The sequence below is a fragment of the Cimex lectularius genome, unplaced genomic scaffold, assembly GCF_000648675.2.
Source record: "Cimex lectularius strain Harlan isolate CLEC.00 unplaced genomic scaffold, Clec_2.1 scaffold87, whole genome shotgun sequence".
In the NCBI taxonomy this organism is placed as follows: Eukaryota; Metazoa; Arthropoda; class Insecta; order Hemiptera; family Cimicidae; genus Cimex; species Cimex lectularius.
Window position 1 is genome coordinate 1,055,894 of NW_019392768.1, and position 16,481 is coordinate 1,072,374.

The 16,481-nt window shown below is 35.1% G+C and overlaps 1 protein-coding gene across 12 annotated transcripts in view; it reads right to left on the reverse strand.

Annotated features, from left to right (window-relative positions):
- Positions 1-16,481, reverse strand: part of LOC106667815 (protein eva-1 homolog C) — a 618,009-nt gene that overhangs the window by 21,121 nt on the left and 580,407 nt on the right. For 10 of the 12 annotated variants that reach the window (XM_024227529.1, XM_024227530.1, XM_014396011.2 and 7 more), the window contains 2 exons: positions 12,628-12,882; positions 12,504-12,524 (listed from right to left, as the gene is read on the reverse strand). In XM_024227529.1, the coding sequence (XP_024083297.1) occupies positions 12,504-12,524; positions 12,628-12,882 (276 nt within the window). The remainder of the gene's footprint in view (positions 1-12,503; positions 12,525-12,627; positions 12,883-16,481) is intronic. The other 2 variants (XM_014396018.2, XM_014396017.2) reach the window with 1 other exon arrangement.

Below are 16,481 nucleotides of genomic sequence, written 5' to 3' on the forward strand. Positions count from 1 at the left end.
GAATAAACTGTTCCGTATTCGAATTCGGTTAAAATTGAAATGCTTGTTCATGAAGTATGATATTCGCAATGAAAGAATATTCAATTTATATAAATGTATATATAAAATACTGGTTAATTTTTGTTTATTGGTTTCCAAATATAAAATGTTTTTTATTTTGAAGTTCCGAAATTTTTTCGGTGTTAGTTTAAACGATTCTTGTTTTAATTCTTCACCCCTGCAGGCTCTTGAATTGAACGTTTGGTGTAAAATATCAAACAATATATCACCGCTGACGCCAGTTAAACAGATTTTTTTCTCCAATTTCTACTTAACGCCACTTGTTTGCCCATATCAAGAGGCCCTTTAACTTTCGCCAGTTCCCCAAGTGGTGTTTTTCGAGGTATTGGGAAAAACAACAATATAATAAGAAAACAGAAGTGGCCTGAAAAGAAGGGTCCTTTTCTTCACGGTGACAGCCGTGCCCGGATAATGGAATTACTCGAATTATGATTCGAGGCCATGAGATCTCCGGTTCCGGCTAACTGAGTATTTTTTGCCCTTTCTTATTTCCGCAAATAGTCATTCCCTGTGGTGTGAACATTATTAATCTTCTCATCTTGCTAAAGCTAAACTATAAAAAATTTAATTTATTTATCTAATATTTATAAAATAATTTAACCTCGGTGTACGTTTTAATAAAATTCCGCTTGAACGATTCATCTCAAGGAAGGTAATCAATTATAAAGATCAATGATGAGAGGAAAGAAATCTTTTTCCATAAGAAAAATTTGACTTACAAATCCTCCCACCTCAACGGATGGGGTAAGAAAGTAATTGATGAATTAATATTTAGCTGAAAATAGTGGCTGATCCTTCACCAATGAATAATTCAAATCTCAGAAAAAAAATCTACCGTAATTAAAAGTTGAACAGAATATTTAATCGTGAACAGTTCAGATTGTTTTTCCCAGAAATAATTAGGTATCATGATAAAATTCAACTGTTGGGTAAACAAAGTCCATTACACTTTTCTCTCGGTAAAATAAATAAATTTTTTAATAACGGGTATTTCCTTTAGCATTTTAACAATGTTAACATTTTAGGTAATTGTAGGGAAAATCACAGTATATCAAGCAAAAACGAAAAAATAATATAAAATGATATTCAGTGCTCATAGTATGTTTATGTTTTAAAGCTTTCTGACGCCATTTTTTTAGCCCTAATGACACAATGAGGGCACGTTGCACCAGCCACGGTTAAAACTGTGTTCACTGGAACACCGTTCGTAATTTAAACCAAGTTCAGAGAAGGGAGCGTTGCACCATTAGTAAAGCCAGGAACACACTTACCCGATGCTACCCGACGCCTTGCCACGTTTTGGTGGGGTGTGCACATCTATCCGACGCAAGCACACGTCGCGTACAGTCCACAGCGTTTATCACAATAATCACTATCACAATCGCAACGGATCTTTCGTTCTTAATGCACTATTTTGAGCAAAACCTTGCAATAAATTGGTAGTTAAATTTTATGAGCACAACCATGTAATAAATTGTTTGTTAAACTTAATTGTTTTAAATAAAGTTACTCCTAACCATCATAATTAAACAATGTTTATAAAAACTTATGCATTTTTGATCTCGTTTAATTTGGTTTACATTAAAATAACATGTTGTAATTAATATAACGACAAAATTACATGTACTTAGTTTGAAATAAACTACAAAAAATATGAGTGTCCTGTTCTGATGCTACCCGACATTACAAAATGGTGTAATTTTACGAGCAAAACTATGAAATAAATTGTTAATTAAATTTTATGAGCAAAACCGTGTAATAAATTGTTCCAATTTTAGTATATGTACCGCCGAAGCGAGTACAATAAATTGTTAGTTAAATTCATTATATCAAAAAATCGTATTCCGGTGTTTTGATTAATTTTCTACCAAACCATTAAAATTAATTTTTTAAATAAAAACTAATTAATTTTTAATCACAGTTAATTTGGTTTATATTAAAATAAGTATGTTGTAATTAATATAACGACAATAATACATGTAGTTTGAATAAAAATATGAGTGTCCGGTTCTTTTGTCTTCGACTGTACTCGATGCGACCCGACGAAAATCTGGACAGTGGGGATCGCAGACCGTCGGGTAGGTTAGCGTGGCATAGCATCGGGTAGATGTGCACGGGTCGTAATGCAACCTTATGGAAAATCGGAGTTTGGATCTGCGTCGAGTAGCATCGAGTAGCGTCGCATAGCGTAGCATCGGGTAAGTGTGTTTCTGGCTTAAGGGACCACCGTTCAACTGATCCTAATCCAACCACTAGTTGGTAGAACTGATTATAGTCTCTTTTACGGTTATAGCTAGTTATAGTGTGTGTGGTGTTTAGTGACCGTTAGCCAGTGATTATTTGGAGATCGTGAGGTGCGGTCTGGTGTGATGTAGGTTTGAGAAAAACATTACAATGCAAAATATATTGTATAAATTCAGTTTTCCACATCCTTAATGTATTTGTTAAATGTAAACAATGTTTGTAAATCCCAGGCCCTGAAGATGATCTCAATAAAGATCGAAACGTTGGCACGATAAAGAAAATGTTTTTCTCAAACCTACATCACACCAGACCGCATCTCACGATTTCTGAATAATTATCGATTAACGGTCACTCATCACCACACGTTTCGATCTTTATTGATATCATCTTTAGGGCTCAAAGTGTTTGTTTTCCGTGTAGATGTGTCATTCTTGTGAGTCGTGTTGGGAGTGCCTTTTTTTTCTTCGTTCTTCTCGTGTAGAAATGTGTGGTGTTTAGTGACCGTTAGCCAATGATTATTTGGAGATCATGAGGTGCGATCTGGTGTGTCGTAGGTATTAGAAAACCATTTTCTTTATCATGCCAACGTTTCGATCTTTATTGAGATCATCTTCAGGCCTGGGATTTACAAACATTATTTAAATTTAACAAATAATATTCTGATATTCTTTCTATACCGACTTCCTTCCCCACCCCCTTCAAAATCCATCGTATATAAACATAAAACAGCACTCTCAACACAACACGCAAGAATGGCAAAATTACGCAGAAAATAAACACTTTGATAGAATGTAAAATATATTTTTTTGCATTGTACAAATTCACTTTTTTCCACATCCTACATGTATTTGTTAAATTTAAACAATGCTTATAAATCCCAGGCCCTGAAGATGATCTCAATAAAGATCGAAACGTTGGCACGACAAAGAAAATGATTTTCTGAAACCTACATCACACCAGACCGCACCTCAAGATTTCCGAATAATTATAAATGAAAGTTTAACTTTTGGTTCTATACCTAGATGGGGCTCAAAGTGTTTGTTTGACTCAAACTAATGACACATCTACTCAGATCCAAATGAAATTTCATTCAATAACGAACAGGTTTTTGTTCGGGCACGTTCTTATGATTTAGTTTAACTAGTTTTTACTTGTAAAATAGTTAAACAACAAAACAAAAATAAGCCTCAATTGTATTTTTGAAGTTGATGTTAAAATTGTTTAAATTTTATCGTAAGTATTATTTAACTTGTGAACTGCCTGATTTATTACTGAAAAATTTAGACTTTTCCTTTTGATTCGGATTACCTATGCTAGGCAGCGTCTTTGACACAAAAGTTGCTCACATTTATGATAGTAGTAATTTAGTAATAAAAAATTTGGGTCTTTTTTGGAATAGACCTCGTTATTATCTGTTGTAGAAAACCTGTTTTACTGTTTTTAAATATTTACTCTGGTGGCCAAAAATGTACAATATCATTTATTAATAGATTGAACAAATCACTATCTCAATTTCTGTAACGCCAAAGAAATTCACACAAATATGAGTCTATGAAACTTCGCCTTGTACCATGTTCTTTTTTGTTCGGAGCTTTTGCTTGTGCCATAACGTCTCAATTCGTTGAGTAAGGGTACTTGTGATGGGATCAATAAATTTTTTTGAATATTCACAGTGTGTGTAATTTTTTCCTTGTATCTTAGTAATGCCGGTGTAGGATGCCTACATGTCTGAAATAATAGTAATAATAATACCTGGGTGAATATATTCTAATATTGTTTTCAGTAGTTTTTCAGATGTACGGTTTTACACATCACATGCAAACACTCATTTTCTTCTCGCCACATACCTCCGAACACCCCTTGATTAGGATAAATTTTACCAACGTTATTTTTGCGTCGAGAAAAACTTGATTCGTCCATCTCAACTGTTTTACCCGGCCTTTCTATCTTTCTGAAATTTTTTTAACAAATGATCAGCGCAAACAATCTCTAAACATATTTTTCCAATCTGTAGTAATATCGGTAGCTAATCCCAGTTTCTCTTGCCAAAATTTAGTAGTATCTATCCATCTACTTTTTTCTCCTAGTTTCATTTGATGGTCATTAGAACAAACTCTTTCACTGCGCAAAATCCCCCAACACTGAAGAAAGGCAATCGCTTTTTCCTTTGTATCTACTTGAACAACTAAGTCAAATAAAAGCATCGTTTTCTCTTTAAAAATAAAAAAGAAAACTAAAATAGTGTAAAACTAAAACGTAAAACTTACAGATAATGAGGGGGTCCCTATTCCCAAAAAGGCCCCAAAATTTTACTTACATTTATCGAATTTTATCCTAAGCATTACTTGCTTTGGACTCAACGACTTATATACTGTACATACAAGAAATACAGGCAGGCGATGGGAAAATGCTTTAGTTCTATTGTCAAAAAAATTATTGTTTCTAATACAATTAATTAAGGTTTTTTGGTTGAATAAAAAAGTCAATGGCACGAGCGGGATTCGAACCCACGATCTTCTGCTAAATACGCCGCTGCTCTACCACTTGAGCTATCGTGACCTCGATCCACTCGGACACCAACTTCCCATCTCAACGCCACCTTTTGAATTTTCCCTCCTTTTTGCCATTTTTCAAATGTCGTGTAATCGGATTGGATTCTCGACGACAAATGAAATGGCCACGGAGAGCTTTTTTTTCGAATCCCGCTCGTGCCATTGACTTTTTTATCTCAACCAAAAAACCTTAATTAATGTATATATTAATATATTAATTGGTCAAGCGGACCACGAAATTAGTGAATTTAATTGTTTCTACTATTGCAGAATTAAGATCTTTGGCACAAAATTTGTTATTTTATAAAAGTTACGGCCTAATGATGACACGACTTGATTAGTATAAATATATATATGACAGATAAGAGGCGTTGAGCTCAAAAAAAAAAAAAAAAAAAAAAAAAAAAAAAAAAAAAAAAAAAAAAAAAAAAAAATTAAGCCAATTATAATATTGTCTAAGAAAGATCAGTGGTTTGCAAATCAAAAGTTAATATATTTTTATTGAAATTTGTAAACAAAAACATCAAAAGATGAATTTTGAAAACATGCCTTGAACAACGTACAGATTATATTATTATGAAACGGACGTCGTTTAGCTCTGATCTCCGTTTAACCCACACTCGACGGCCGTTCAGATTTAAACCAGGATCATAGTTTGAACACAGTTCAAGTCAAATTGAAAAACTCCAATTTTTGAGTTGAACTCGGTTCAGTACTGAATTGAGTTTAAACCAAAATGGTGCAACAGGCCTTCAGGATTTAAATGACACGCCTTTATTTCCAGCACTTTTTTATTTACTCGGGAAAGTTTTTAGTTCACTTGTAAACATCTTGTAAACACATATGTTAATGATGCTTCTGATCTTTAAAAAAGTGAAGGAAACGCTTACCCAAGAAAAATGAAATACTGAAGGAACTAAAGGCGTGTCATTTAAGTCCCCGAATGACGAAGAACGAAAAACCACCTCGACCCTCGTCAAAACTAACACAGCTGACCCTAGCACAATCTGGCTTCTGATAATATTATATTTTTGAAACTCTTTTGAGAAAGAAAAAATCAAAAAGTGCTAATATTTTTTTAAACTCTTTGGAAATTAAAAAAAATTAAAAATTTATTGCATCTCTCCTTTCTTCCTTGTCTTTGGCATTAGAAAAACTTATTAATCGTAATTAATCATGAACAAAACCTATTCGAAAACTTTCTTCACTCGACACCACAAGAAAGCTTCAAAAGCTCGTTTATAATAATACAACCATAATATCCCAATAATACGATGTACAATTACATTCTAAATATATTTCAATTAATTAAGGTTTTTAGTTGAGATAAAAAAGTCAGAGTCACGAGCGGGATTCGAACCCACGACCTTCGGCTAGATACGCCGCTGCTCTACCACTTGAGCTAAAAGCCATTAAACAAAAAAATTAACACGAAGGAAAGAAAAATACTAAAAAAATGTTATATTTAATAACTAAAAACCTTAATTAATTGTAATATATTAATTGGTCAAGCGGACCACGAAATTAGTGAAGTTATATTTAATTGATATTTATCATGAACATTAGTTAATATACAAAAGGAAAACACTTTTTGCACGTAATTAAGTTTTCAGTTGAGATAAAAAAGTCAGTGTCACGAGCGGGATTCGAACCCACGACCTTCGGCTTGATACGCCGCTGCTTTACCACTTGAGCTATCGTGACTTCGATCTTCTCGGACACTAACTTCCCATCTCAACCCCACCTTTTTGAATTTTCCCTCCTTTTTGCCATTTTTTTAAAATGTCGTGTAATCTATTTGATTCTCGGCGAAAATGGTTTTGATACTAAAGAACTATAAAGTCACATAATTTCTTTCCCCACAGACAAATGAGATGGCCACGGAGAGCTTTAGTAAGGATATACTTCATTTTAACATTCAATTCACTAGTTTTCGTGGCCCGATTGAACAATTAATATCTTGCAAGTAATTAAGGTTTTTAGTTAAGATAAAAAAGTCAGTGTCACGAGCGGGATTCGAACCCACGATCTTCGGCTAGATACGCCGTTGCTTTACCACTTGAGCTATCGTGACTTCGATCTTCTCGGACACTAACTTCCCATCTCAACCCCACCTTTTGAATTTTCAAGTGGTAGAGCAGCGGCGTATCTACCCGAAGGTCGTGGGTTCGAATCCCGCTCGTGACATTGACTTTTTTATCTCAACTAAAAAACCTTAATTAATTGAAAGATATTAATTGGTCAAGTGGACCACGAAAACTAGTGAATTCTAAATATATTTTAATTATAAAATTTCAAAGAAAATATAAAAAACCTTTATAACAAAAAAATCTCGTCATCCATGTTTAAGAAGATAAAATCCAACCTGCCTATCCACCCCAGGCAAGGGGTCCCAGGTTAAATGTTAATTTTACAGCTTTCAACTTTGTTCTTGCATTTATTTATTTCTGTCATGGTTTCGTTTAAACTGAAAGAAGTTGAAAATGGCCTTTGTCGCCGTACTGTTTCCCTTTGTCTTTATATATCTTATATTCTGTAAGAAGTTATGAATTAAAACCTTTTTACGCTTAAAACCAATTTAATCTTTATAAACTCACTTCACTGCAAGAATTTTCGATTAAGATATTTTGGATTATTTTGACATTTGAAAGACTACAACAATTATTTATACTTTCTGTCTTTCTCTTGTTCACATGGAATCACTCTTATTATTAAATTTTATTAAGTTAATATCTGATTTCAAAAATTCAACTATATTTATCAGAATTGTTATGTTGGTTTGCAGTTTCGATTTTTTCAGTCGTTATCGTTTTATCCACGAGATCGCTAGATTTAAAAAAAAATCATAGTGTAAAAAAAATAAATTATTCTAACCATCAGTAACTAAAGTAGACGATGTTGCAGGATTTTTTTTTTACTGTAACTTAAATATTAGTGCAAAACAACTTTAACAGAACAAACTTTAGCCATGTTGCTTTTCGTGTAGTTGAAGTGTACTTGAAACCTTATCGTTGTCTGGACCTCCACCTCTCTTGTTTACTCTAGTTACATTAATAGAGAAACTTCAATGCATATAAACGTATGTTTGGAATACACGTGTATGTAATTTATATCTGTTTAATTATAATTTAATCCAAAATAGTTCGAGATTACATTACCATCCTGTGGTATTAGCTGTTTTGCAATGATTTCATTATATAATAATATATGTAGGGTGTCAACTTACTACTGTATTCAAAAAGTACTTTAAAAATATTAAACTGTTTATAGATGATTTGATTTTTCTTTTATAAGCCTTATGTTTCATTATGTAGATATTTTAATAATTTTCTTGTAATATGGGCCTAAGCCAAAACATGCACACTCCCCGGAACTTCTAATGTGATTCAAAAATGGTCACGCAAAAAAAATTTGTGTATCAACCCTAAAAGGTATTCATTTAACAAATATTAAAAGAAAATTAAAATACGACAGCAACCTCCCTACTGTTTTAGGGTTAGATTACGTTAAGTAGGAAAAGGGTTAGGGTTAAGCATGGTTTAGGCTAGGGTAAGATTAGATTAGAATAAAGGAACGGATAAACTATATGAGTATAAAGCGCCAGGATAGAGATATATATTTTAATATATATTCGGTTAGATAAGGATTAGAGTTAAGCGTGTATTCGTTCAGGTTAGAGCTAGGATAAGAGTTAGATTTGGCTAAGGTCGCGTTGGACAACGTTTAGGGCGCTGACACACTGAGCGGTTTTGCTAGGTTGTGACACATGCAGCGGTATGATGTGCGTTTTGGCCGAAGCGGTTTTGTTTTCTCTCAGTTATTAAATGTATCCTACAGCAGTGCATATAAGCATTGACAGTCGCAAGGTGTTATTTTGCAGTTTGTATAACAAGTCCTGTTTAATAAATATATTATTCTGTAACTGTATGTAACTTCGAGGTGTAGGCTGAGCTCGATAAGAGACCTTTGTCCGTAGACAGTGCTCATCTAGGTGGTAGCAATCCCACTTTATAATCCGAAACCGCTGTCGAGGCGTTCCCGAAAGTTTCTACGCTGGAGGAGCCTCTACACTCAGAGAGATAGAGTCGCCTTCTCTATCTAGGGAGTACGCGAGGGGGGACGGGCTGATGTATTTCGGCCCGTTAGCCCCTCGCGTGCGGCGTACGACCCGACGCATAATGCGGGCCCGACCATTCGAAGTGGACAAGCGGAGAGCGTGGCTACTGACTCTTAGGGGCCGGGACACCACTACACCAATGCTCCGGCGGTAACACTTCCGTCGTATGCAGAAGTGCGTCAGCTCTCATCTTGAGAATCAAAGCGTCCGATAAGGCCGAATAGGCCAGGTGCGGACGTTAAAGATCCTCTTGTCTTGTTGACGATGAGAAAATCGGGAACGCATGTATGTAACTTCGTGTATTAGTTACAGCCTTACAGACCATTCCCCCCATGCAGTACTGTTTTTTCTTTGATGAACTTTCCATGGAACTGGCTACAAAGTGAAATCTCACAGTTATCTACACTCTACGTCTCGTTCGGTTTTCTTTTCTCTATGAAGTTTTGAAAAATAGTCTTTAAAAATAAATATTTAAGTTGATTTATATTTAACTGGGATCTCGGGTAGCCGAGTAGGCGTGTCAGACTCTCGGCTTAGATCCTGCAGTTGTAGGTTCGATTCCCGTTTCGCTCCCCCCAACAAAAAAAAATCAATCCTCTCTGATCAATAAAAGTAAAGTAATTCCTGTTCAGAGTCAAGCAAGGTTTAAACTACTTTTCATTTTTCATACTATAATTTAAAAGGCACAGAGCTGGGATTTGAACGAGGTCCCCTTCCTCCTCCAGATAATATTCAAAACAAAATCTTTATTAAACTAGTTACTACCATGTATCACCGACAGTCATACGCATACTTTGTACCCGTAAAGCTGTAGAAATCATTTAATTATAGGGTGATGTACTTTCAAGTAGTTGTAAAGTTAAAAGAGGCCCTGGAGGAAGGTGAGTTCGTTTTAAAAACGGTTGTGTTACTGTACAGCACCGTACAATCTGTAAATACTTAGATTTTCCCCCCCATTTTTAGTGGTGGTTAAGTATCAATATGTAAAGCTTAGGCGTCAGGAAGTTGAGAATTAGCTAAAATTCTATTATTTATTAATCTTATTGAACTGGCATTGGCCCATTCCCCATGGAGTTCCCATGGATGAAGAGATACTTCTGGTGTCTGTTGTACTATCGTTGGAAGAAGAGAATGGAGAAAAAACACAGGAGAATGTGGGTTCATCCAATTGTCGAGAAGAGAAGCGAAAGAGGGCATTTTAAGAATTTGTTTTCAGAGATGAGGAAACACCCTGAAGAATGTTTTAACATTACCAGGTTGTAAATGGGCAGTTTTGACGAGTTACATAGTAAAATAAAATGCCGCATTACAAATTTTTTTCTCCACGTCTATTTTTTGCATCATAAAAGTAAATTAGAAGACTGACAAACGAACAACCCCTCAAGAAAGTGGGGAACAAACAAGAAAAACAGCTCAAATAAACGCCACGTGTGTCAGGGCTGATGCAATACTTGGGTACCACTCACCGCCTGGCGTTTTCAAAACCGACGCGTTGGGTCGTCTCCGCCACCGACCGACTCGGTTTGAAAACCGACAGGCGGGTACGACCGCTACGTCTGTCAGGTTATATGCAACAACAATGAACGACGCACCGCCTCGATTTTTCTCACGATAAACGCTTCGGTCAAAACCGCTCCGTGTGTCATCGCCCTTTTGTGGGACAAGGTTAGAAGTAAGATTAGGGACGGGTTATGTTAGGTTAGATACATCACAATAGATCTATCTAGGTCGAGGTGCAGTAGGCCTTGTGGCCGCCTCTTTTATCCCTCTTATTCCTAGGTTAGATAAGATTATGTTATTGTTAGGATTAAGGTCGTAAAGGTAAATGTAAAGGAGAATCAGGGTTGTAGTTCGGGTTAGGAATGGATTAGGTTAGGTTAGAAAAATTTAAGTTAGGGGTAGGTTTTTTCAGGCTTAGGCTCGGTTAGATAAACGATTAGGTTTAGGGACGAATTATGGTTAAGATTTGTATTAGGTTTTGTTAGGAAAGATCAGATTAGACTAGGACTAGACTTAGTGTTGAGGATAGGTTCGTTAGGAGAAGGCTAGGTTTGATGAATTTAGGATTAGGCTTAGAGATAAGATTCATGCAGGGGTTAAAGTTATTGACATGTTAGGCTGTTAGTGTTAGAATTAGGGTTAGGTTTGTTTGGGGATGAATTAGATCAGATTAGGGTTAGGATTAATTTTGATAGGGTTAGGGTTATGGTAAGTTAGTGTTGAGATTAGTGTTATGGTATTATGATTGGTGTTAGGATTAAGGTAAAAGTTAGACTTTGGATTAAGATTAGTAATAAGTTGAGGGACTTGTTACGTTAGGTTAGATATGGTTATGTTACTGCTATATTAAGGTGAGGTAAAGGAGAGTTAGTGTTGTAGTTCGCGTTAGGAACGGTTTAGGTTAGGTTAGAAAAATTGATGTTAGGAGTAGGTTTGTCCAGGGTTAGGCTCGGTTAGATAAAGGATTAGGTTTAGGGACGAATTATGGTTAAGATTTGTTAGGGAAGATCAGGTTTGACTAGGGCTAGAATTGGTGTTGAGGATAGGTTCATCAGGGTAAGGGTAGGTTAGATGAATTTAGGATTAGGCTTAGAGATAAGATTAATGCAGGGGTTAGAGTTATTGACATGTTAGGCTGAGTTTGTGTTAGAATTAGGGTAAGGTTTTTTTTTGGGATGAATTAGATGAGATTAGGGTTAGGATTAAGTTTGATTGGGTTAGGGTTATTGTAAGTTAGTGTTGGGATTAGCTTTATGGTATTGTATTATGGTTGGTGTTAGGATTAAGGTAAAAGTTAGAATTTGGATTAAGATTAGTAATAAGTTTAGGGACGGGTTAGGTTCCATATAAATGGTTCAATATTTTTCCGAGATGTGGAGGAAATACGCGAGTGCCGAAATTTTGGTTCACTTTAACGAGTTACGATTTGCAAAACAACAACGTTTTTCTGAACCGATTTTTAAAGGTTTTTCATAAAATCGCATTAAGGTTCAAATGAAAACGTAGATTACCATTAAAAAAGGAAATAATAGAAAAGAATATTCGTTTTTTTATGCAAAATCCCGTTTATTTTTTTGCAATTTTTCAATGCAACTATAATTTCATTTTGTAATAAACTGTTCTTTATATAAAAGAGCATAAAATTGACAAACCTCGAAAACCTTTTAAATTTTTGACGGTTTTTTTTGTAGTTGAAATAAGATATAAGCTAAGCGAAGCTTTTACGAATCCTTATTTACAAAAGGAGTGTTCAAATTTTAATTTTAGTGAGTTATCGACCTGAAGGTAGGTCTGTTTGGATTTTGTTGAATTATCTATTAATAGTTCCAGTGCAGGTGGACAAAATATGTTCAAGAGGAGATTTAAGTTATAGCTTAGTTGTTATAAATGCGAATTGGAGGAAAATTGAATATTTTAACCGAAGTCAAACCAGAGCAACTGTGCCAAAGCATGTAAACCAATAGGGAAGATCAACAATCTGACACATATACTGTACATATTTACAGGAACCCCCCCCCCCCCCTACGTACACAATCTCCTTTTGGTATCATCTGGAAAAAGAGCAATACCACCACGTTATTTCAAGTTTCAACCCAGTCCAAGGAAAGCAAGAGGCATAAATTAGAAAGTGTTCTTGAGCGTTTTATTTTCTACCTGATCCGTGTTGAAAAGTCCTATTTCCCGGCTTCGGGCCGACGGGCGGCATGGATGAAGAATCGGGACGTCTTTTCGGCGAGCCAGTCGCCGGAAGGCCGTACGACGTGTTGTGTCTTCCGGCCAAATTCGGCGATGGAAGGAGGCTGTTGTCTTCGTCTATCGAGTCGTATTCAGTATCGTCATCTACCACCAGCAACATCTCGTCCTCTTCAGGCCTCTCTTCGTATTGCTCCCGGAGCACTTTCCTAGGAACTGAAACGAAAGAAAAAACGTTTAGTACAAATAAATTACAAAGCAACTATCTTTCCAAATTAAAAATTTTAAAGGAAACGTGAGTTGGTAATTCATATTGAAAATTTAATATAATAAGTTTTATCTAAAGTAGATTATATAACTGTGAAATCATCATCCATCTGGGGAAAAGTAAGTAAGCTTGAAATACTATAAACTATTTATTACTACCCGGGTATAAATAAAACAATCCAATACTAAGTAAAACGGCTAGAACGGGAGACGGTATATGTTTAAAACATAGACCTTTGTTAAGTATAGACATCTAAAACCCCTCAGGACCTGGATTTCGGATTTTTGGAATTAGATGATTCCCGGAGAAACTTTGTTAATTCGGTGGCTATTGTCTCGCTTAATCTAGTCCATATTCGTCAAGTTTTGTAAGCCTGAAAGTTTAATATATCTGCAGGTAGTAGCAAGTCACGTGGCTATTCTGAATCGCCGGAGTTTCTTAATATTAGAGAAGCAAGTGATATACTTAAGAATGAAATAGGTATGAAAATGCCTTAATTATCCTTAATCAGAAAATCGACTTGATTAACTTTTAACATTTGTTATTTTTTAATTTTTTTTAACATCAATCAGTTTTACACATGGCGATGCCACATCTCCCACGCTTGATATCTTTTTTAGTTTTATTTTATTGTTTGCATTTTGTAACAAATTACTGAAACACTTATTCGAATGGGTAGAATTTTTTTTTCACTTTTTGGATAATTTAGTTCTACTCACAGAAGTTTCGACGTGAATTGTAGGAACGGCTTGTAAATACATCGCCAGCGCGTCGTTTCAACGAACAGCTGGTTTTTCGTGCCGCTCAATTTTGAACGTGCGAAAAAACGCGGATTAAAAGTCGTTAGGAATATTTCTGTTCTTTTGTTGTTTCATCAGTCCTAAAGAATGTTTAATACCGAATTTAGCTTTGATGTTAGTGTGGGTTTTAATTATTTTATCTATTCTTATCGCGAATTCGTGGCATGGAGAATATTGATGGACCACTTTAAAAAAAAATTCTATTTGAATCGAAAAACAAATTAAATAAATCTGTCCTATTTTGGAAACACTAAGTAGTATTGGTCGTGAACCCTAGAGTATATATAAATTTTTTTCCATTTAATTAAGTCTTTATACCCTAGTATAAATTTGACATTGGAAATAAATAAAGTTGTTTGTTGGTTTAAACTTTTCAGGCTTAAAACTGTCCAAAATGAATAACTTAATTAAAATAAACGTATAAAAAACGCATAACTACCGACACCATGATACGAGTAGATTATTCTTATCCATGGACCTATAATGCTACTGGTTTCATTTGTCTCATAGACCGTATATTGAAACTCACATTGTCACCTGTTAATTATAAAAAAGAGTCGCAAAAAACATTAAAAACTTGGCTAAAAACAATGGATATCAAGAAATATTGATCGATAGCTGGCTAGTAAAAACAGAAAAATAATTAATGTGTATTTCTTAGTGACCTGTTGTTTCATAATTTGTTGAAGTCGTGAGGAGCGGCCAAGAAGGAGGTAGTTTAGAAAAACACTTCTTTCATTTTTTTGCCTACGTTTCGACCTTTATTCGGGCCTTCTTGTCTCGGGTCTTCTTGTCCCGGGTCTGAAGATGTCCCGAATAAAAGCCGAAACGTCGGCAAAAATGAAAGAAGGTGTTTGAACTAACGGGAAAAGTAGGTAAAGTTTATAAACGAAAAGGTTTTAGAATAGCTTTTAGAGGTGGGTGATCTCTTAGAAACATACTAAAACCTAAAAACAAGGCTGACAACCTTATTTGTAACGATTGCTACATTAAATATATAGGACAAAGCAGAAGAGAAATTAAAACGAGAGTTAAAGAAAACTTGACTAAATCCACCACCAAGGACCACTTAAATTTCAAAAAAATCAATTTAAATTCAAGAACCACAGTATTACACAGTTTTAGGGAAAAACAGGGAAGTAACTAGATTGGTGTGCGAATTTTTCAATTTAAAAATGTAAGGTTAAATATGGAGATAAATGCATACAAAATGTATTAGATCTATTCTATTTCGTGGTCCGATTGATCAAATAAGTTTTTTCAATTAATTAAACTTTTTGTAAGGTATTGGTTGAATGAGATGAAAAGTTAGTGTCACGAGACGGACTCGAACCCACGACCTTTGGCTAAATCCGCTGCTGCTTAACCACTTGAGCTATCGTGACTTCGATCGACTCGGACACCGACTTTCCATCACATTTATCGCCGAGAATCGAATCCTGATTACACTACATTTGTAAAATGGGAAAAAGGAGGGAAAATTCGAAAGGAAGGTTGAGATGGGAAGTTGGTGTCCGAGTGAATTTTTTTTTTTTTTTTGCCTTTGATTTATGCATATTAACCATGGTGACAAATTCTTGTATGTGTGTTCATATTTGGGGGGGGGGGTTATCGTGAAAAAAGGGCCAGAGGCGACGGTGGGAATCGAACCCACGACCGCGGCGTTTATGAGCCGAGAGTCTCTCACGCTAACCACTCGGCCACCGCGGTCCCCGTGTCCGAGTGGATCGAAGTCACGATAGCTCAAGTGGTTGAGCAGCGGCGTATTTAGCCGAAGGTCGTAGGTTCGAATCCCGCTCGTGACACTGGCTTTTTTATCTCAACCAATACCTTACATAAAGAATAATAAATTGAATGTCATAAATTTTGATTTGCCACTAATTTTAAACTTGTACATTAATAATATTTAAAAAACAAATTAATCCTTAATTTAAAATTATTTACTCTTACAGCATATATAGCAGGATAATATTCAGTTGTTACAATCCACGTGTTTTGCATTATAAGATTTACAAGCTATTCGTACAATATAAGTCGAGAGACGTATTTGTATCTTCTGCCTGAACCTAAATAATTAAAATCGAAATCCGGATAGCTGCCTAAAACCTCTGTCAGTGTAACTATCATTTCCAAAAAGTGAATTGCCATACTCACCCCACTTCAAATTATTTCTAGTAATTTCTTTTGTCAAACAAGCTACCTGTCTCAGCCAACCCACTTTCGTTTTCCCTTTTTCCATAACAGAAAGTACAAAACAACCCTTCATTAGATTTTTTTAAAAATAGAATAAATTCGATTATTCTTTATTTAAGAACTAATCTTAATCCATTTACACATTGTTCACCAGATTCAAAATTATTGTTGAGAGAAGACGATTTTTAAAATAATTCTTGATTTTCCGAAAAATTCGGACTTTGACGTAAACATGATTTTACCGCTTGGTTTTTAACCATCAATCAAATCCAATTTTCTTACAAAAATTTCACCCTTTTTAATAACACGGAATAATTAGACTTGACACCTTGGACGGTAACAAAATCGAATTTTACACGACTATGCGGCGATTTTATAATTATTGGGTTGTCCGGAAAATAATGCAGGATTTTAAGTTTTCATTAAAAAAAATCTATATAAAATATTCTGTTTACGTTTACAGGATTACTCATTTGTATGAATGTCAACACTTATTAATCCTCTTCCAAATGATATTGTTTGTTTACCTCTGTAGCATTCCGCTACTTGGAAAT